The sequence below is a fragment of the Stegostoma tigrinum genome, chromosome 25 (assembly GCF_030684315.1).
Source record: "Stegostoma tigrinum isolate sSteTig4 chromosome 25, sSteTig4.hap1, whole genome shotgun sequence".
Classification (NCBI taxonomy): Eukaryota; Metazoa; Chordata; class Chondrichthyes; order Orectolobiformes; family Stegostomatidae; genus Stegostoma; species Stegostoma tigrinum.
Genome location: NC_081378.1, coordinates 44,039,077 through 44,058,050, shown reverse-complemented (window position 1 = coordinate 44,058,050; position 18,974 = coordinate 44,039,077). Strand labels below are relative to the sequence as shown.

The 18,974-nt window shown below is 40.9% G+C and overlaps 1 protein-coding gene across 1 annotated transcript in view; it reads right to left on the bottom strand.

The window, feature by feature from the left end:
* Positions 1-18,974, bottom strand: part of LOC125463064 (phosphatidylinositol 4-phosphate 3-kinase C2 domain-containing subunit beta-like) — a 193,051-nt gene that overhangs the window by 158,280 nt on the left and 15,797 nt on the right. The window contains exons 2-4 of the mRNA XM_048553723.2: positions 16,220-17,441; positions 8,084-8,214; positions 3,548-3,705 (exon numbers count right to left, since the gene is read on the bottom strand). Coding sequence (XP_048409680.2) covers positions 3,548-3,705; positions 8,084-8,214; positions 16,220-17,374 — 1,444 coding nt within the window. The 5' untranslated portion in view covers positions 17,375-17,441. The remainder of the gene's footprint in view (positions 1-3,547; positions 3,706-8,083; positions 8,215-16,219; positions 17,442-18,974) is intronic.

Below are 18,974 nucleotides of genomic sequence, written 5' to 3'. Positions count from 1 at the left end.
CCAAGCCTTTCTTATTCATATACCTATCCAAATGTCTTCCACAAGTTGTAACTGTACCTGATCCACCACTTCCAGCGGAAGTGGATTCCACACATGAACTGCTCTCTGTATAAACAAAAATGCCTCTCATGTCCTTTTTAAGTCTTTCTCTTCTCATCTTAAAAATATGCCCTCTAGTCTTGAAATCCCCCATGCTAGGGATTAGACACCTGCAATTCATCCTATCCTTCATGATTTAAAAAAAACCTATAAGGTCACCCCTCAATCTTCTATACTCTCGTGGAAGAAGTCCGAGCCTACCCAGCCTCTCCTTGTAACTCAAAGCTTTCCATTCCTGGCAACATTCTGGTATATCTATTCTGAGCCCCATCCAGCTTAAAATCTTTCTGATGACAGGGTCACCAGAACTGGACACAATCCTTCAGAAGAGCAGGTGGCATTGTGGCTCAGAGGTTAGCACTGCTGCCTCACAGCACCAAGGACCTGGGTTCAATTCCAGCCTCAGGCTGTGTAGAGATTGTACATTCTCCCTGTGCCTGCGTGGGTTTCTGCTGGGTGCTCTGGTTTCCTCCCACACTCCAAAGATGTGCATGTTAGGAGGATTAGCCATGGGAAATACAGGGACATGCTAGGTGACTGAGTCTGGGTGGGATGTCATTCGGAGATTCGGCTGCTTTCCACACTGCAGGGATTCTATGGATCTATGAATAGTGTCCTGTAAACCTCAAAATGACTTCCTAACTCCTATACTCACAGGTCTAAGCAAAGAAGACAAGTTAAGTGCCTTCTTAGCCATCCAGTCGCCACCTTCAAGTTCCCATCCAAGCCATACTCCAAAATAAATTGCTGTTTCCTCACTGTCACTGTGACAACAGTAGCCCTACCAAGCCTAATGCGCAAATGATATTAAATGTGGGAATTTCCTGATCTGTTTGGCTTTATGACACCTGGATTAAATCAGAAAAATAGCAATATCTAAAATCTACAATAACTTCTTACTGCTGACTAGGTTGTAGTTCGTGTTGATAAAAAAAACTGCTTGTCTTCTTTAATTTACGATCAACGTTGCCATATTTTTGTAAAATTTATACTGACAAAGTGGGAAGTTCCATCTTGCAGTAATATTGAAAATCCATAGCAACTCTAAGACTAAAGGAGTAGGGAAAATTAGATAAGTTAAAATGTGTTTGTTTAATGATTGCTATATTTTATTTAAGTAAAATACCTTCTGCCACTATCTACCACACTTGTAATCCTTTTGGCGACTATATCATTTCTGAGAACTTCAGCTTAATAACATGATCAATTAACACCTGTCAATCAGCACAGTTAACACACATTTTTATGTTACTTACCTCTCCTCTCAAATAGCAGATGAGATTTCATCCAAATACCACCAGTTATCCTCTACCCCTTTCAGTGAATTTGTAAAATTGAGTTTCAAACATGTGAAATAAGTGGCTCCTAACTGTTTCCAGTCTTGGTTCATATGCTAATATTTTGGTGTCTGAGCCATGAGGCTTTGAGGTCAAGAACCACTGCAAGACTTGGCCATAAAATTCTAAGCCGATATTCCAGTGCAGTACCAAAGGTGCAGAGTCAATTGGTGCCATTTGCAGCCATAATGTTAAACTGGGAATTACACTTGCTTGGGCAGGTGTAAAAGATCCCATTGCGCTATTTCAACGAAGAGCAGGGGAGAAATCCCTAGTGTCCTGACCAATATTTTTTCCTGACTTAAGATCGTACAACAAAAAACAGACTACCTTGTCAATTTCACATTGTGGGAGTTTGCTGTGTGCATTTTGGCACATTCATACATCAGTGGCAATAATTGAAAAGCGCTTGAATGGCTGTTGGAGTTTTTCGTATGTCCAGTGACCTTGTAAAGCACCATATAAATAAAAAACATCCCTTTCTTTCCAAGTGCAGTTGTGAAAAGCCTGACTCTGTCTTCCAAACCAAAGGGAACAGTCTCAGTTTACTCACACTACTTGGTTACCTTAACATCCTGAAAACTTTGATCAAATCATCCTATATCATCATAAATTACAGGGAATATATTGCTTGTTGGCAAAATTTTCCCCTTATAAATGAAGCCCCAAAAGTGTTGTTCTGATAAGATTTCAGTGTACTCTTCTAAGGTCAATGTAACTTTCCTGACATGTGGTGCCTAGAACTGCTGACAGTATTCCATCTGGGCTGCAACTGGGACTTTGTAAAGCTGAAATGTGACTTCCACTCCTATTTAATTGAAACATTTCTAAAAAAATCCTTCCAATTTGGATAAAAGTTTAACTGGCTGAAATGTTAACGCTACTCGAGTTGCTGCAGATGCTGCCAGACCTGTAGAGTGTTTTCAAGAAGACATTCTAGCTATAATAAAAATAGAAATTGCTGGAGAAATTCAGCAGGTCTGGCATCATCTGTAGAGAGAGAAAAACTAAGCGAATATTTTGAGCTGAGTGACTCTCCATTGCAATTCTGAATCTCTCCACTGATCCAGCTGCCTCACCTGCTGACTTTTCCCACAAACAGGAATATTGTAATGAACAGATTGTGTTTTGTTTGAGAGATAAATATTGGCCAGGACACTTGGGAATTATCTGGCTTTCTCTTCTTCGGTGTAGTGCTATTGATTAATTTACATCCATTTGAAAAAGCAGATGTGGCCTTAATTTAGTGACTCTTCTGAATGCAACACCTTCAGTGCAAAACTCCCGCAGTACTGCATTGGTGTATTTGCCTTGGTTTTGTGCTCAACTCTGAAACTGGGACTTGAATCTGAAGCCTTCTGAGTTTGGTAACCCTTCAATAGATACTTTAGCAGCAGTCGTGTGTCTCAGCTCCTGCTTATGTAGAAACTGAGTGACAGGGGCACTTTCAGAAGCTTAAGTCACTTGCAAAGCTTACTGCTAATATAAATAAATCCCTGGGACTTCTCTGAGCCTTGTGTGGAAATGAAAGTACTGACTTAGCTATGCACATGCATAGTCCTGTAGGGGTTGTTTAGATCTCAGGCTTTATACATGATACACTGCTATTAAGAAATGTGTTTCAAGATTTTGACATGGTGCCAGTGAGGGAATGGCAATGAGATGAGTGTTTTCTTCCAGATTTGTTTTTGATTGATTTTCAATTCCCCCAGCAAATGTCTTGTGAACAGTATTCCAGACCTCTTGCTGACAAGCCCAGTAACATTACGTTGCAGTTCTGCAATAGATAAGCTTTCGACAGGCCAGCATCTGGACTGTGGACCTTCTATGCTGTCTGTATTTTTCTTCTTTGGGTTTGATTGAGCAATTAAGTTACTGTGCAGAAATGCTGAATTGATGAACCAGCCAGGAACAGACCCCTTAGTCAACATATAAATCGGTTGATATGTTACTGACGTTTCACAAGGTTACATAAAATGGTATCTCGCTATGCTCAAGTGCAATGGAGATGAATAGTTTAATGCAAACAGTTTGGAAAAACTAGTTTTTCTAGAAATGTCAACTGTTTCTCCTATAAGGCCTATGGGCCCGTATATAAAGACACTACTAACCATGCATGGACATTTGAATTGGCTCTGGAACAATGTCTGTCACAATCGTTACTGGAATATGCCATTTCCAGAAAAGCTCATTGGGAAGAACTGTGACAACACTCCTGATCAGACCGCTGTCAGACTGCATCTCTGAACTTGAGTATTTAGCTCTTAACCTGTGCAACAAAAGCAAAATAAAAACAAAAGGAGCCATGAGGAACACACATAACACTCTCTTTCCTCTCTCTCTCACTCTCTCTCTCTGTCTCTCTCTCTCTCTCCCCTGCCGCCCCCCACACAAACAAACACACACACACACACACACACACACACACACACACACACACACACACACACACATACACATACACACACACACACACAAAAAAAGTTCATTTTACACCAAAAATAATGATCTGGGTTGTGATGTTGCTAGGTTTCTTCATGAATTTAAATATGATAAAAAAAGAAGGGGAAATGCCAGAAATGAACAGCAAATCTAACAACATCAATATAGAGAACAGTCAGGTTCATGTCTTTTGGGCAACTTCCTCAGAACCTAGGCCTAAGGTTAGCAGTCAAGAGTTGAGCTCAAAAGGCCCTGTGGAGTTTAACCCATTTTAATTGTTCATTGATCCAGTGAATGTTTAAGGCTTTGGCATGTACAATAAAATTTTGTTTGCATTTTAATAAGTTCAATTTTCCAGTTTGGTTAAAATGATACTCTTTAGGGATTTTGTCACAGCATGTAGCGTTTCCATGCAAACCTAAAATATGGAGATTCCCTGTTAGTTCACCAGAATGCTGATTGGCAGCAAGAGAATATTTCCAAAGCTTCAGCTGGACCGGAAAAATTGGGAAAATAAAAGCTGGGAATTGAACAAGCTGTTACAACTGAAACTGTTTGGGAGCACAAAGAGCTTCAGGACATCAACATTTGTTGACAAGTTGAGTTAAAATCTGATCTGATTGCAGTATTTATCTGGAAGTATCTTGTTCCTTTCTACTAACGCAAAAGGCGCCTCAGTGGATTTCTAGCACTTTCCATCAGCATTTGTTTTATTGTTAGCACAGATCTGTTTGTGTTCTGACTTATGCACCAGTGACACAAGCATTCAAATGAGCTGTAGAGACTGCTTGGAGAATCACAAATTAACTAGAGAGAGATTAATTAGAGAGATTGCTATTTTAGTCAGACAGCATGGTATTGTAAAGACGACACAATAACAAGCTGGTGCTGTGGATCTTCACTCCTCACCCTTTACTTCCACTAAAGCCGATAACAGGAAGCCGATACGTTTACACTTTATTTGAACTCAGATGGTAATCAAAAGCAACTTGGGAGATTTTCCAGTGACTGACTCCAACCTAGCAGGAATCTAACAGATGCAGAAGGTAGGAAGAAGGAAGGGACTTGAGAAAATTTGCTCAGATCCACAGCTATGTCTTGTGGGATTTTCTAGAAGGTCCGTTTAACTTACCTGAAAGCATTCCTGTCTGCAGTTAAATGTTCTAAATAAAGTAACCAAGAACTATTTTCCAACCAATCAGTCTGGAATGATCTGGGCACTGTGTCTAGGATGGCTAAAGTCAAAGATACAAAGGCATTTGGCTAGTGTTTTATTCTTTAGCTTTCCTACAGTGTCTGGTTCTTGGCTTGTGCATTTCTGTCGACTTTTTTTTAAAAAAAAGTTCTTTTAACTTCTGCATGAATATTAGGTGTTGTTTAGCATTCTTGCATTTCTGTCCACTGTAACATCTTACAGACATTACTGTCATTATCCTATTTTACTGGCAAAACTTAACAGAATTACCTCAGCTTGACAACTGAATGAGGCCTTACGGAAGCCAGGTCAGAAAGGACACGGCTAGAGTCTAACCTTTGAGTTTAACCTTTTGAGCTTTCGCCCTTCCTTCACTTTCCTTCTCAAATTCTTTGCTCTTAATTTTCTTGCTACTGTATTTTAGGTTCCTCTGCATCTAGTGTTTATTGTCTTTTCCTCTTATGCACATCTTAAAGGGATCTGTTTTGGATAAGAGATAATGGGAACTGCAGATGCTGGAGATTCCAAGATAATAAACTGTGAGGCTGGATGAACACAGCAGGCCAAGCAGCATCTCAGGAGCACAAAAGCAGGAAAGCAGGAAAGCTCCTCTGATGCTGCCTGTCCTGCTGTGTTCATCCAGCTTCACACCTTATTATCACAGACTCCAGCATCGGCAGTTTCGACTATCTCTACACTGAAACATGTTTGGGCAGAGAACTCTAATGTAGATAAGCCTTCAGCCACTGGATATGCAAAGGAAGTTGATGATGAACATTGGAGAAAAGTAGATTTAATGATGAATTGATGGTTCCATCTCATTGCAACGTAGCTTACAAGAAACACATTATCCAAAACAGATCCCTTTAAGAAGTGCATAAGAGGAAAAGACAATAAATACTAGATGCAGAGGAACCTAAAATACAGTAGCAAGAAAATTTAAGAGCAAAGAACTTGAGAAGGAAAGTGAAGGAAGGGAGAAAGCCAAAGGTTAAACTCAAAGGTTAGACTCTGGTGGTTGGAATAATATGATACCCCGATTGAAGAAGGAAATGAGAAAGTCTATGGAAAACTATTGAACAGTTAACCTAACATCTGTTGTTGGGGAAATACTAGAGTCCATTATTCAGGAAGAAAAAGCAGGATGTTTAGAAAAGCCTACACAATTGAGTCACTGTGGTTTTGTGACAGTAAATAATATTTGATAAATTTGTTAGAGTTCTTTGAAGATATAACAAGCAGGTTGTTAAAGGGAAATTAGTGCAGGAGGTACATTTGGATTTTCAGAGGCATTCAATAAGGTTAAAATGTTACAGCAATTCACAATTTAGGGGTAACATATTAACATGATTGGGGATTGAATAAAAGAAGACAAGGATTCGGGATTAATGGGGCTTTCTTCAAGTTGGAAAGACATAAATAGTAGAATGTCACAAAGATGAGTCCAAGGGTCTCAATTATTTACTATCTATAATAATGACTTGGAAGAGGGGCAGAGTGTAAGGCATCTAAATCTGCCGACGATACAAAAAGTGTATCTGAGTGACTGAGCATATTGTGATAAGGACATGAAGAATCTGTACAGGGTTATGGATTGAGTGAGTGAGCAAAAAGTCACTGGAGTTTGAAGTAGGAAAATGTGGTTCAATTTACGTTGATAGGAAGACTCAAAAGGCAGGCAATAATTTAAATGGGGAGAGGTTCCAAGAAAGTGCAGTACAGAAGATTTGGACATCCTTGTGCTTGAAATGCCAAAATTTAACAGGCAAGTGCAACAAATAATTAAGAAGGAAAATTAATTTTTTTGGCCTTTATTGCTAAGGGTTTGATGTTTAAAAATATGAAATCCTGTTACAACTTTCCAGTGTGATGATTAGGTTGCTCAATACTGTAGCAACCTGTAACATTACCATTTTGGTCCACCCTGCCATGTAGGAAGGAATATTCTGGCATGGAAAGCAGCTCAAAAGATATTCACCAGGTGGATTCCTGGGATGATGGAGGTTGATTTATCAAGAATGTTACCCAGGTTGAGCCTCTTTATTCAATAGAGTTTAGAAGAATGAGGGTGATCTCATTGAAACATACTAGTTCGGAGGGAGGTTGACAAGCTAGATATTGAGAAGGTACTTATATATGGGGGGAGCTCTCAAACTGAGAGAAGTAGTCACACTTATTTAAAACTGCAAAGGAATTTCTTCTCTCAGAGGTTAAGGAATATCTGGAATTCTTTCCCTCAGAGTTGTGGAGGCTAAATCACTGCAAGTATTTAAAGAGAGGTTGATAGATTTTTGCAATATCAGGGAGTTGAGGCCAATGAGGGACTGGCATGAAAGAGGAGTTAAGGCTTTAAGCAAATCAACTTGATCTTATAGAATGGCAGGACAGACTTGAGGAGTGAGATTGGCCTACTCCTACTCCAATGTCTTATGGTCTTACATTAACAAAAAGAAAATGAAGTAAAGATGTTTGGCAGAGATTGGCTGAGGAATGTTAAGCAACATGAAACTAAATTTGGAAAAGTCTCGTTTGAAAGAGAATGGCTATGGAGCTGTGATGAGTGTAGATTTTATAATCTAGCGCCCCTAGGCCACATCTGCCTGAGTTTCTAATCAATGTAACTGTCAAGCAAAGCTTTCTGCCAGAGGTGCTCATTTATAATGTTGATGTGGGACTGAATGGAATGTTGTTTAAAAAAAACCCCTGTTCCCTTCACTAAATTCCAGCCCTACTTTGCTAAAAGCAGAATTATCTATATATAAGCATGTAAAATGGGAGACTTCCTAATTCCATTAGTTTGTGTGATGTAGTTGCCATATTATTGTGTAAAGCTAATTCTCAAGCATAAACTGGATCTAAAGGACAAAAATACGTCAGCAACAGAGATGAAGTCCGAAGGGGCAGCAGCTGAGTAGATCTGGAAAGCCGCATTTTAAGTCTTTACTTAAATGGCACAGATCAGAAATTACGATCAATTGTTCGTGACTTCATTTGAATATTTCAGACTCACGCATTTAACAAGTTGCAGAAGGCAGCAAGCTCCTTGTTGCTTCCTCCAGGTTTATCTATTAGCTTCACTTCATGGTCCTTCGGAGGCAGTTTCACTCTGTTCAATTCCTCTGGGTTGAACGTAGCTGAAAACTGTGGGCAAAAGTAACGTCAGAGTTGAAAGAACAGCAAAGGATTTTGACACCAAGGCAGCGAGAGAGGGTTTTGTAAAGTTTGAGTGGTTCAGATGAATGTGAAGACTGGAACTGGGCTTTAGACTTTATGCCAGAAGGCATCTGGTAAATATGAGTGTTAGAATATAAAAACATAAGAAATAGGAGCAGAGGTAGGCCATTTGGCCTTTAAACTTGCCCCGTCATTCTACAAGATCACGGCTAATCTGCCTTATGCTGGAACTCCTCTCCTAGGCCAGGCCCCATAACCTTAAACTTCCCAATATTTCAAAAATCCATCTGCAGCCTTTTTAAATACTTTCAGTGAACTAGACCCCACAAATCTCTCGGGGAGAGAATTTCAGCCATCCATGAGCCTCTGGGAGAAGAAATTTCTTAGCATTTCACTCTTAAATGTGTTTCCCCTTTATTCTGCAAATGAATCCCTTTTTTTGAGATTTGCCCATGGTAGGAAACATCTTCTCAATATCTATTCTGTTAAGCCTCTTCATAATCTGATGTATTTCAATAGAATCACCCCATACTCTTCTAAACTCTACTGTATAAAGGCCTAACTTAAGTAGTCATTCCTCATAAGTCAAACTCTTCAAACCAGAAATTAACCTAGTGAATCTCTTTTTAAAAGCCTCCATTATAAGTGTGTTCTTTCTTAAATATGTGGACCCAAACTGTGCTCAGTACTCCAGGTGCGGCAACACTAACTTGCTGTAGACTTTAAAAATAAGAAAATCTTATTAATATAACTCCAACTCCTTAGCAATAAAGGTCAAAATTGCATTTGCATTCTTAATTACTTGCTACATTTGCTTGTTAACTTTTTGAGTTTTATAAGAACAACCAGGGCCATCTCTGCTGAACTTTATTTGAAACCTCTCTCCATTTAGATAATTGTCTTTTGATTCTTCCTACCAAAGCATGACCTCACACTTTCCAGCATTGAAATCCACCTGCCAAGCTGTTGCCCACTCACTCAACCTGTCTATATCTCCTCATGGATTCCTTGCATCCTCTTGACAAGATGCTCTCCCACCTATTTTTGCACTGTCAGTAAATTTGGAATCATTTCCCTTACTCCCAGTCACCAACATAGATAATAATTAATTGAGGCCCTTGGACTGATCCCTGTTGGAACTCCACTAGTTACATCTCCCCAACCTACAAAAGATCTATTAGTTCTGAGTCTCTCACTTCTGTATGTTAATCAATTCATAATCAATGCTAATACATCATCCTACTCTGTGAGCTCCTATCTTGTGCAATAACCTTTTATAACGTAAGGAATGCCTTCTGGAAATATAAGTATTCTGCATGTACTGGTTCCCTTTTATCAACTCTGTTTGTTCTATCCCCAAAGAACTCTGGCAAATTTGTCAAACGTGATTGTTTTGTAAAAGGGGAATGTTGACACTGATTGTGTTAATTGTTTCTAAATGTCCTGCTATGTCTTCCTTAATAATGAATTGTAGCATTTTCCCAACAACAGATGTTAGATTAGTTAATGTGTAGTTGTCTGCTGTCAGTCTCCATCCCTTCTTGAAACAAGGCATCACAATTGTGGTTACCAGTTGGCTGGAACTGTCCTGGAATCCAGTGAGTTCTGAAATATTTCCACCCATGGTTTCACTGACTCTGCAACCAGTTGCTTTAAGACTCTTAGGTGCAGGGCCATCACTTCCTAGTGACTTGTGTGCCTTTACTCCCATTAGTTTGTTCAATATTTTGTCCCTCCTGATAGAGACAGTTAAGAGACCCTTCCTCCCATTAACACCTTGTTAATTGGATGTTATTTTTGATGGTTGATGCAAAATATTAGTTTCAATTATCTGCAACTTCCCTCTTCCCTGTTATTAATGTCCCAGTGGCATTTTCAAGGGTCCCATATTTAAGAGATAGTAGGAACTGCAGATGCTGGAGAATCTGAGGTAACAAGGTGTAGAGCTGGATGAATATAGCAGGCCAAGCAGCATCAGAGGAGCAGAAAGGCTGACGTTTTGGGCCTAGAAGGGTCTATGCCTGAAACACCAGCCTTCCTGCTCCTCTGAAGCTGCTTGACCTGCTATGTTCATCCAGCTCTACGCCTTGTTACCTCAGATTCTCCAGCATCTGCAGTTCCTACACTCTGAAACAATTTTAACCACACTGCGAACCCTCTTCTAAGGATGCCTACCCTGAAGAAGTTACCCTTCTCCCTCTGGAAAAACCTCAGTGGTTCTCTCTCCCACTGCAACTCTCCTGTAATCTCGTTGGCCTTGAAGCTGCTCAACCGCATCCTGAAGGTCCCATACTTAATATAGTTACTATTTTTCCTTTTTTATATCTGTAGAAGCTCTTGCTTCTTTTCAAATTTCTTGCCAATTTACTTTTGGAACCAATTTTCTCCAGCTTTATTAGCTTTATGGTAATCTACTACTGGTTTCTGAAATATCCCAAATCAACTATGGTGGCTCAGTGGTGAGCACTGCTGCCTCACAGCGCCAGACACCCAGGTTCGATTCCACCCCCAGGCGAGTATCTGTGTGGAATTTGCACATTCTCCCCGTGTCTGCATGAGTTTCCTCTGGGTGCTCTGGTTTTCTCCCACAGTCCAAAGATGTGCAGGTTAGGTGGATTGGCCATGCTAAATTGCCCATAGTGCTCAGGGATGTGTTGATTAGGTGGGTTATAGGGAGGATGGGGATGCCCTTAGGGCCAGTGTGAACTTGTTGGGCCAGAGGGTTTGTGGGTGGAGTCTGCAGATGAATGCCAAGCCTCCAAGAATTCCCGGGCAGTCCTCTGTTTGACTTGTCCTATGATAGTGGTGTTATCCCAGTTGAAAGTGTGTTTTTTCTCGCATGTGTGTATTGAAACGAAGGACATCCGGTTGTGTCACTTAGTTGCTAGCTGGTGTTCATAGATGCGGGTTGCTAGTTGTCTGCCTGTTTGTCCCACATAGTGTTTTGTGCAGTCTCCGCATGGTATCTCGTAAACCACATTTGTCCTGTCCATGGTATCTGTGGGGTCTTTAACCCTAGTCAGTTGCTGTCATCGTGCGGCTTCCTGTTTGTGTGCTGTCATGATTCCTAGCGGTCTGAGTAGTTTGGCTGTCAGTTCTGAGGTTTTTTTTTAATACATGGTATGGTGGCTATTGTTCCAGGTTTTGGTGAGTCCTGGTTGTGTTGTCTGTTCTGTAGATCGGGTATGCTGCAGCGTATAGCGTCCCTATTGAACGGCTCCTCTGGTGTGAGTTGGGCTGGATGCTGTGATAGTTTAAGACCTGGTCAGTATGTGTGGATTTCCTGTATGCTTCTGAGCTGAAATCACCGTTCTCTTTTCTTTCCACTATCACGTTCAGGAATGAGAGTTTGTTGTTGCTTTCCTCCTCTCTTGTTCTCAATTTTTTTTTTGCAATGACAAAAGTGCCTTCTACGTATCTGATCCAGAGCTTGGGCTGTATCTGTGGGAGGGCTGTTTGTTCCAGTCTTTTCATGGCTGCCTCAGCTATCTGTCTGGAGATGGGTGAGCTCATGGGAGTCCCATTGATCTGCTTATACACCCTGCTGTTGAATGTAAAGTGGGTTATTAAGCATAAGCCCAGGAGTTTAAGTAGCAGTATTTGTCGATCTGTCCCTCGGTCTATTGTCTGTTCTGTGTGTCTAGTAGCTGAGGCAGTCACGCAAAGGCTGGAACAAACAGCCCTTCCGCAGATCCAATGCAAGCTCTGGATCAGATATGTGAATGACACTGTTGTAATTACACTTTTAACTGGGACAACACGGCTATCATAGGACAAGCCAAACAGAGGACAGCGAGGGAATTCTTGGAGGTTTGGTATTGATCCGCAGACTCCATCAACAAACACATGGGATTAGACCTGATATACTGACCCATTACGATGCACGACTGGAACTGGCACCTACCGGAAGCTGCAAAAACAAGACCATATAAATACAACCGGTATGAGACAACAGCGCTTCACAGGAGGATCCACAGCACTGAGGGTGTCACCTAGTGAGATGGGTGAAATGTCTGCTATCAAACCTCCCAGCTCAGAGAACATACAAACATCTACAACCAGCACCTGAGCTACAAATCTTCACTCAAATCCTGAATGACCCCTCTCTTGAAATCCCCCGACCTAGGGGAAACACATTTCCCATTCATCTTATCGATACCTCTCATGTTTTTATAAACGTCTATATGGTCATCCCCTAACCTCTTTAAAGCTCCTGTGAAAAAAATCCAGCCTGTTCTTACAACTAAAACCCTCTATTCCTGGCTACATCCTGGTAAATCTCCAGCTTCATTATGCCCTTCCCCTAGCAGGGCAACCAGAACTGGACACAATACTCTAGAATAGGGATAACAAGGTGTGGAGCTGGATGAACACAGCAAGCCAAGCAGCATCAGAGGAGCAGGAAAGCTGATGTTTCAGGTCTGGACACTTCTTCAAAAATGGGCCTCCAGAATAATCCTCACCAATGTCCTGGACAACCTTAACACAACATCCCAATGTCTATACTCAAAGATCTGAGCAATGAAGGCCAACATGCTAAACACATTGTAAACTTTGAGTGCATTTTTCTGATGTGCCTTAGTAGTACCACACTCACCTGAGTCAAAGGAGCTTCCCATGTTTAAATGCAACAAGTCCAAGACAATATCCAGGCTTGGGCTGAAAAATGGCAAGTAACATTTGTGTCACACAAATGCCAGGCAATATAAATCTACGAGAGAGAATTTAATCATCATCCTTTGATACTCAATGGTATGTAACCCATATCTGAAACTGAATCTCTCACTATCAACATCCTGGGGTCTACCATCTACTAGAAACTCACTTGGACTCACCATATAAACACTGTGGCTAAAAGAGCAGGCCAGAGGCTCAGAATACCTCTGTGAGTAATCCATTCCCTGGATCTACAAAGCCTACCCACCATCTAAAAGGCACAAGTTAGAAGTGAGATAGAACGTCGACCATTTGCCTGGTTGAGTGTAGATCCAGCAACACTCCAGAATGAAACAAACCACAACAAAACAGTTCACTCCATTGGCACCACATCCATAATCATTCATTCCTTCCACTACCGATGCTCAGTAGCAGCAGTGTGTATTATCCATAAGAAGCATTGCAGAAATTCACCAAAGATCCTTAGACAACACCTTCCAAACCTGCGACCACTTCCATCTACTCAGAGCTCACACAAACACCAGGTTATAGTCCAACAGGTTTATTTGAAATCACAAGCTTTCGGGGCGCTGCTCCTCACCTGATGAAGGAGCAGCACTTTGAAAGCTTGCAATTTCAAATAAACCTGTTGGACTATAACCTGGAGTCGTGTGACATCTCACTTTGTCCACCACAGTACAACACAAGCACCTTCACTTCATCACTTCCGTCTAGATGGACAAGGACGGAAAATACATGGAAGCACTTGCAAGTTCTCCTCTGAGTCATGCAGTATCCTGACTTTGAAATATATTGCTGTTCCTTCAGTGTCATTCAGTCAAAATCCGAGAACTCAGCACAACATGTGGATGTCCCTGGAGTGCATGGACGGCAGTGGGTCAGAAAGTCATCTCACCACCACCATATAAAGGATAACTAGGGATAGGCAATAAAGCTGGTCCAGCCAGCAACACCACATCTTATGAATGAATCTACCGTGTAGCATGAGATTTCATTTAGTTGTTATTACAGAAGTAACTAACTTTCCATAGTTTTATTATATGAAAGCAATCGCGAGATCATAAGAATCAATAAGGTCATAACTGATTTCAAAGATTTATTGGGAGCCACGCTATCCTATTATTAATGTATTGTTTGAGAAAATGAGATTTTGCTCTTGGAAAGAATGGTAAACTAACCCTCAGGTGTGAGTTATTATTGCAAGAGACAGCAGAATCATCAATCCACATTTAAAACAGAGTAGGGCAAGGTTACATGTTCCAACCTGCCTTTGGGGAAATTAGAATATCAGAAATATGAGAAAGGGACAAGATGCATTTCAAATCACATGGCATTCCTATTGTAAAACTTTCCAGTTATATGATCCCATAATTAGATATTGCAAATTATGGGCACAGTACTGAATGTATGAAGTTTGAAATAAAAAACAAAGTTCTGGAAAATCCCTGCAGGTTTGGCAGCAGCTATGGACAGAGAAACACAGTTAACATTTTGAGTCCCGTGTCACTTCTCTGCAGGAGAAGTGTCCTATTGGATTAAATGTTAACTCTGTTTCTCTCTCCGCAGATGCTGCCAGGCCTGCCAAATTTCTCCAGCAGTTTCTGTTTTTATTTCAGATCATAGAATCGTAATTCCAGCATTGGTGGTATTTTGCTTTTGTAAGATTTTTGGACTAACTACAGGAGTTACCAACATTACTGCGCAAAGGGAAATGTCAAAGATAAACTTGTAACTCTTTGTATACACTCTGCCTCCTACTGTTCCAGTTAAAATGGTTATATAGACAGTTGATGTGTATTCCACCAACCTTCCAGTGAAGCCATTGTAGCACCATCATTAGTAACTGTGCAATTACAACACACAGCTATTATTATAAACATAACCAGCACTTTCCTGAATGGTCTGTTGGTTGATTTGGGGCTGAAATCTGCTGCACGTTAGTGATGTACAGAGAACTCAAGTGCATAAGGAATATGTGGCTATCAGCAGTTGGTGATGGTGGTGAGATGAAGGGTGTTGGTTGGAGGAAAAGAAAACGCCAAGGAAAGGAAAGACTTCTGGCTGCAAAGATCGACTAAGGAAGCAGAGATAGGATTGGATGACATGACAGCAATAAAAGGAACGGCGTGGCTTTGGCATCAGAATGTACAAACATTTGAGAAGCAGAAATAGACCATTCACTCCCTCAAGCCTGCTCTGTCATTCAATAAGGTCATGTCTGATTTGCTTCTGTATCAAAATCCACATTCCCATCCAATGAGTTGGACCACTGGTAACAGATACCAATGAAAACAGTGGGCAAACCATTGCTGATATTGATTTCACTGCAAATCTTCAGCAGGTCTCTGTTAGTTTAATTGGGTATGATGGGAACGTCTTCATATTGCTGCAGCTCCACCTTTAGTAAATGGCCACTTTAAGTATGGTTACCTGGCACTGGACCTGGAGAAACTTGAGAAAATCCCAGATTCATGGCTCCATTATAAATATAGGCACAGGATGTTAGAAATGGAAGCAGTTGACAGGAAGTGTATAGAAGTGTGTGTGTGTGTGTGTGTGTGTGTGTGAGAGAGAGAGAGAGAGAGAAAGGGAGACACAGCAAATGAGAAGAGAAATCAACTCATGCTATCACTGCCCAGCTGTTTAGGAAAATAAATAAATAAACATTCTCTTCCACTTGTACCCGAATCTTCTCTCACTCTTTCTCTCTATCCCTCTTCCCTCCTTAACTCTTTCTTTCTTCCACTATTTCTGCCTCTTTGTCTAAACGGTTTTGCTTTCTATTTCTAATTCTCTTTCTGTTCTCCTTCTCCTCTCTTTCTCTCTCTCTCTCTCTCTCTTTTCAATCACTCTGTTGTATCTCTCTCGTTCTCTTTCTTCATCTGTGTCAACGTGTCAGAAGTATGTCAATGTCGGAACGAAATATTTGTCAGATTGGAAAAATAAATACTTCGGCTGCACCATTAAGTTGTTTATACTGCACTGAAATTCAAAACAAACAGTACCTCTTTGTCAGTGTAGAAATGATGTGGAGCTGCCGGTGTTGGCCTGGGGTGGACAAAGCCAGAAGTCACACCACACCACGTTATGGTCCAACAGGTTTATTTGAAATTGCACCAGCTTTTGAAGTGCAGCACTTTTGTCAGGTGCAGTGGACTGTGTGATTTCAAATAAGCCTGCTGCACTATAACCTGGTGTTGTGTGACTTCTGACTTCGCCGTTATCTTTCTACATTGACAGTGTAGAAAGCTAACACTATTTTGAAAAATACCACTTTCCATAAAACATTACTTACATTGTTATTACAAGGTTGAAATGGGACTTCATGCTCAGAGGTGGGTATAGCTGAGGCTGGTAGCTTCATCCAGACATCTGACTGAGAACACCGATTTGTTAGAAAGGTTGGTGGCAAAATGTGTGACTGTGCACTCAGTGTGTCTGGCCCACAGATGCTGAGCGATTTCGGGAAAGGTGCATACTTATTAGGAAGGTTTGTGCTGGATGACCCCATGAACTCGAAACCCATTGGTATCGACGGTGAATGAAGAGAGTTGGAATGCACTGCAGCCATTCCTGTGTGCCAAAACTGGTGTTCCGATTCTTCACTCTCATCCATTTTAGAGGTGGGATAAGGAGGACTAGGTGCATAGGAGCTTAAGGGAATAACATCCTGAAACTGCAAACTGGACATTTCCTGATAACTAGTTCCAAAGTGTTCTGGCTCACTGTTCAAACGCATCATATTTGGTTTTTGAGATGGTGGTATTGGGTCATCCTGCATTGCATTGGGTGGTAATGGTTCATTATACAAAGACCAACCAACATTTGCAATGATTTCCCCCTTTTCCGAGGGGTCTAGAGGTCTGATTGACATTTCACGAAACGAATCAAATAGGTCATGATGAAGCATGTGTTCAGGATTAGCAGGAAATGGAATTGGATTGGTATATGGTGTCTGTACTGCACCTGATCCTTGCAGGGTCTTTGGTGCATTCCCATTGCGATGTTCCGCTTCCAGATCTTTCTGGAAACCGAATAAATCCCTGCCAAATGCTGTGTAGTTTGTAGCAAGGTGCCAATCTGAAGAACTCTGCTCAGTGGGGCTTGAATAGCCAATATGTTGGACGCCATCCGATGTCCGTGTTTCCTTGATTTGGTCGGGATGCCAAATCTTGTTGCCCACTGTATCATAGTGCAGTTGACAGTTAGTAAAAGTTTCTTGTTGCATTGGAGATGGTGCCTGGTCATTGGGCACCGGATTCAGTGCATTAGGAGCAGTTATTATCCCTTGTGGCTGCACTGAATTGGACATCCATTGCAGGTCACTAGCAGCACTTTCAGTTCCTGGTCCCGCGCAATTTACTTGCCAGCCATATGGAATCTGCATTGAGGAACTGTAAGCAAGGTAATGCTGTTGATCTGGAGGATATCCGTCAGCTGGTAATTCCATTTTCCAGTATTCCACCTTCGCCGTAACTTCCCCTGAAATATGAGTGTCTCAATCCAACCAGAATAACCTGCATAATACAAGAAATAAATTCAATTGAATAACATTCACAAACATAAAATAAAACTAGCCATGCTGTAGATTATTCAAAATGAATTACTTTAATCTATGCTTCAGATGTTATGTAATTCTACACAGCAAAGGAGATCAGCTTCACACTTAGAAATTTGGGATTTAATGAGTCTTTCTGAACTTTAAACTAGCATTATCATTTATAATCAGATATAAAAAAGAACATCTGTTCCCATATACTTTATTTCTACTCTCATAAACATATCTACAGACGATAATCGATTCAGAATTAAATTTGAGTCTTGTTAGGCTTTTCATGCAATGCATTCCATGTAAATTACTGCTCATACTCAAGTTCATATTATTTATCAGAATGGGGGAAGATTTCCTAAGCTTTATTCATCAGTAGTCAATCTTTCAAACCTAAAAACTGGACAAAGAAACCACTCTCAAAGAGCTGCTGAGACAAAATCAGAAGTTGCTGGAGAAACTCAACAGGTCTGGCAGCATCCGTGGAGAGAAACAAAATTAATGTTTTGAGTCCATTGACTGTTCTTTTTAACTGAAGGTAGCTCGGAAAAAGGTTTGTATTTATGCTGATGACAGGGGTTGGGAGTGGTTGTGGGGTTGGGATTTGTTGGTGGGCAAAGTACCACTGAGTGGATAGGGGGAGATGGAGCCACTGAGATCAGCTTTGTGATTTTTTAAAAATCTTCTTTCTCAGCATTTGACTATTGCTGCCAAGGCCAGTATTTAGATTCATACAACATGGAAACAAACCATAATCCCAAACTAAGCTAATCTCATCGGCCTGTACTTGGCTCATATCCTTCCAAACATTTCTTATTCATGTATTTATTCAAATATCCTTTAAATGCTATAACTGTGCCTGCATCCACCACTTCTTTTGGACTGTCTGTGAAAAAAAAATGTCCCTATGCCTTTTTCAGATTTTTCTCCTGTTACCTTACAAATATGCCCCTAGTCTTGAAATTCCCCCATCCTAAAGAAAAGACACTGCCTTATCTATCAATAATTTTATAAACCTCTATAAGATCATTCCTCAAACTCCTACACACCAGTGAAGAAAGTCTCAGCCTCTCCTTGTAACTCCGTTCCTGGCAACGTCCTGGTGAATCTCTTCTGAAGCCCCTCCAGGTAGATCCCACTTCAAAACGTCATTGACTCAGTGTCATGCTATGTCATTTCTGAGGGCAGTTAAGAGGCAATTTGTTGTGGGTCTGGAATAGACAGATCAGACTGGGCAAGGATGGCGGATTTCCTTCCTAAAGGACTTCAGTGATCTAAATTGGTTTTTATGACAAACTATGATGGTTTCAAGGTCACCACTAAGTGTCGTTTTCAATTCCAGATTAAAAGAAAAATAACAAAATGTGCTCATTAACATAATTTAACTTCCTGGTGGGGTTTGAAACCATGCTCCCATACTATTCAGGGCTATCACAGTGGAGAGCTGGGTGAATGCAGCAGGCCAAGCAGCATTAGAGGAGCAGGAAGGCAGGTGTTTCGG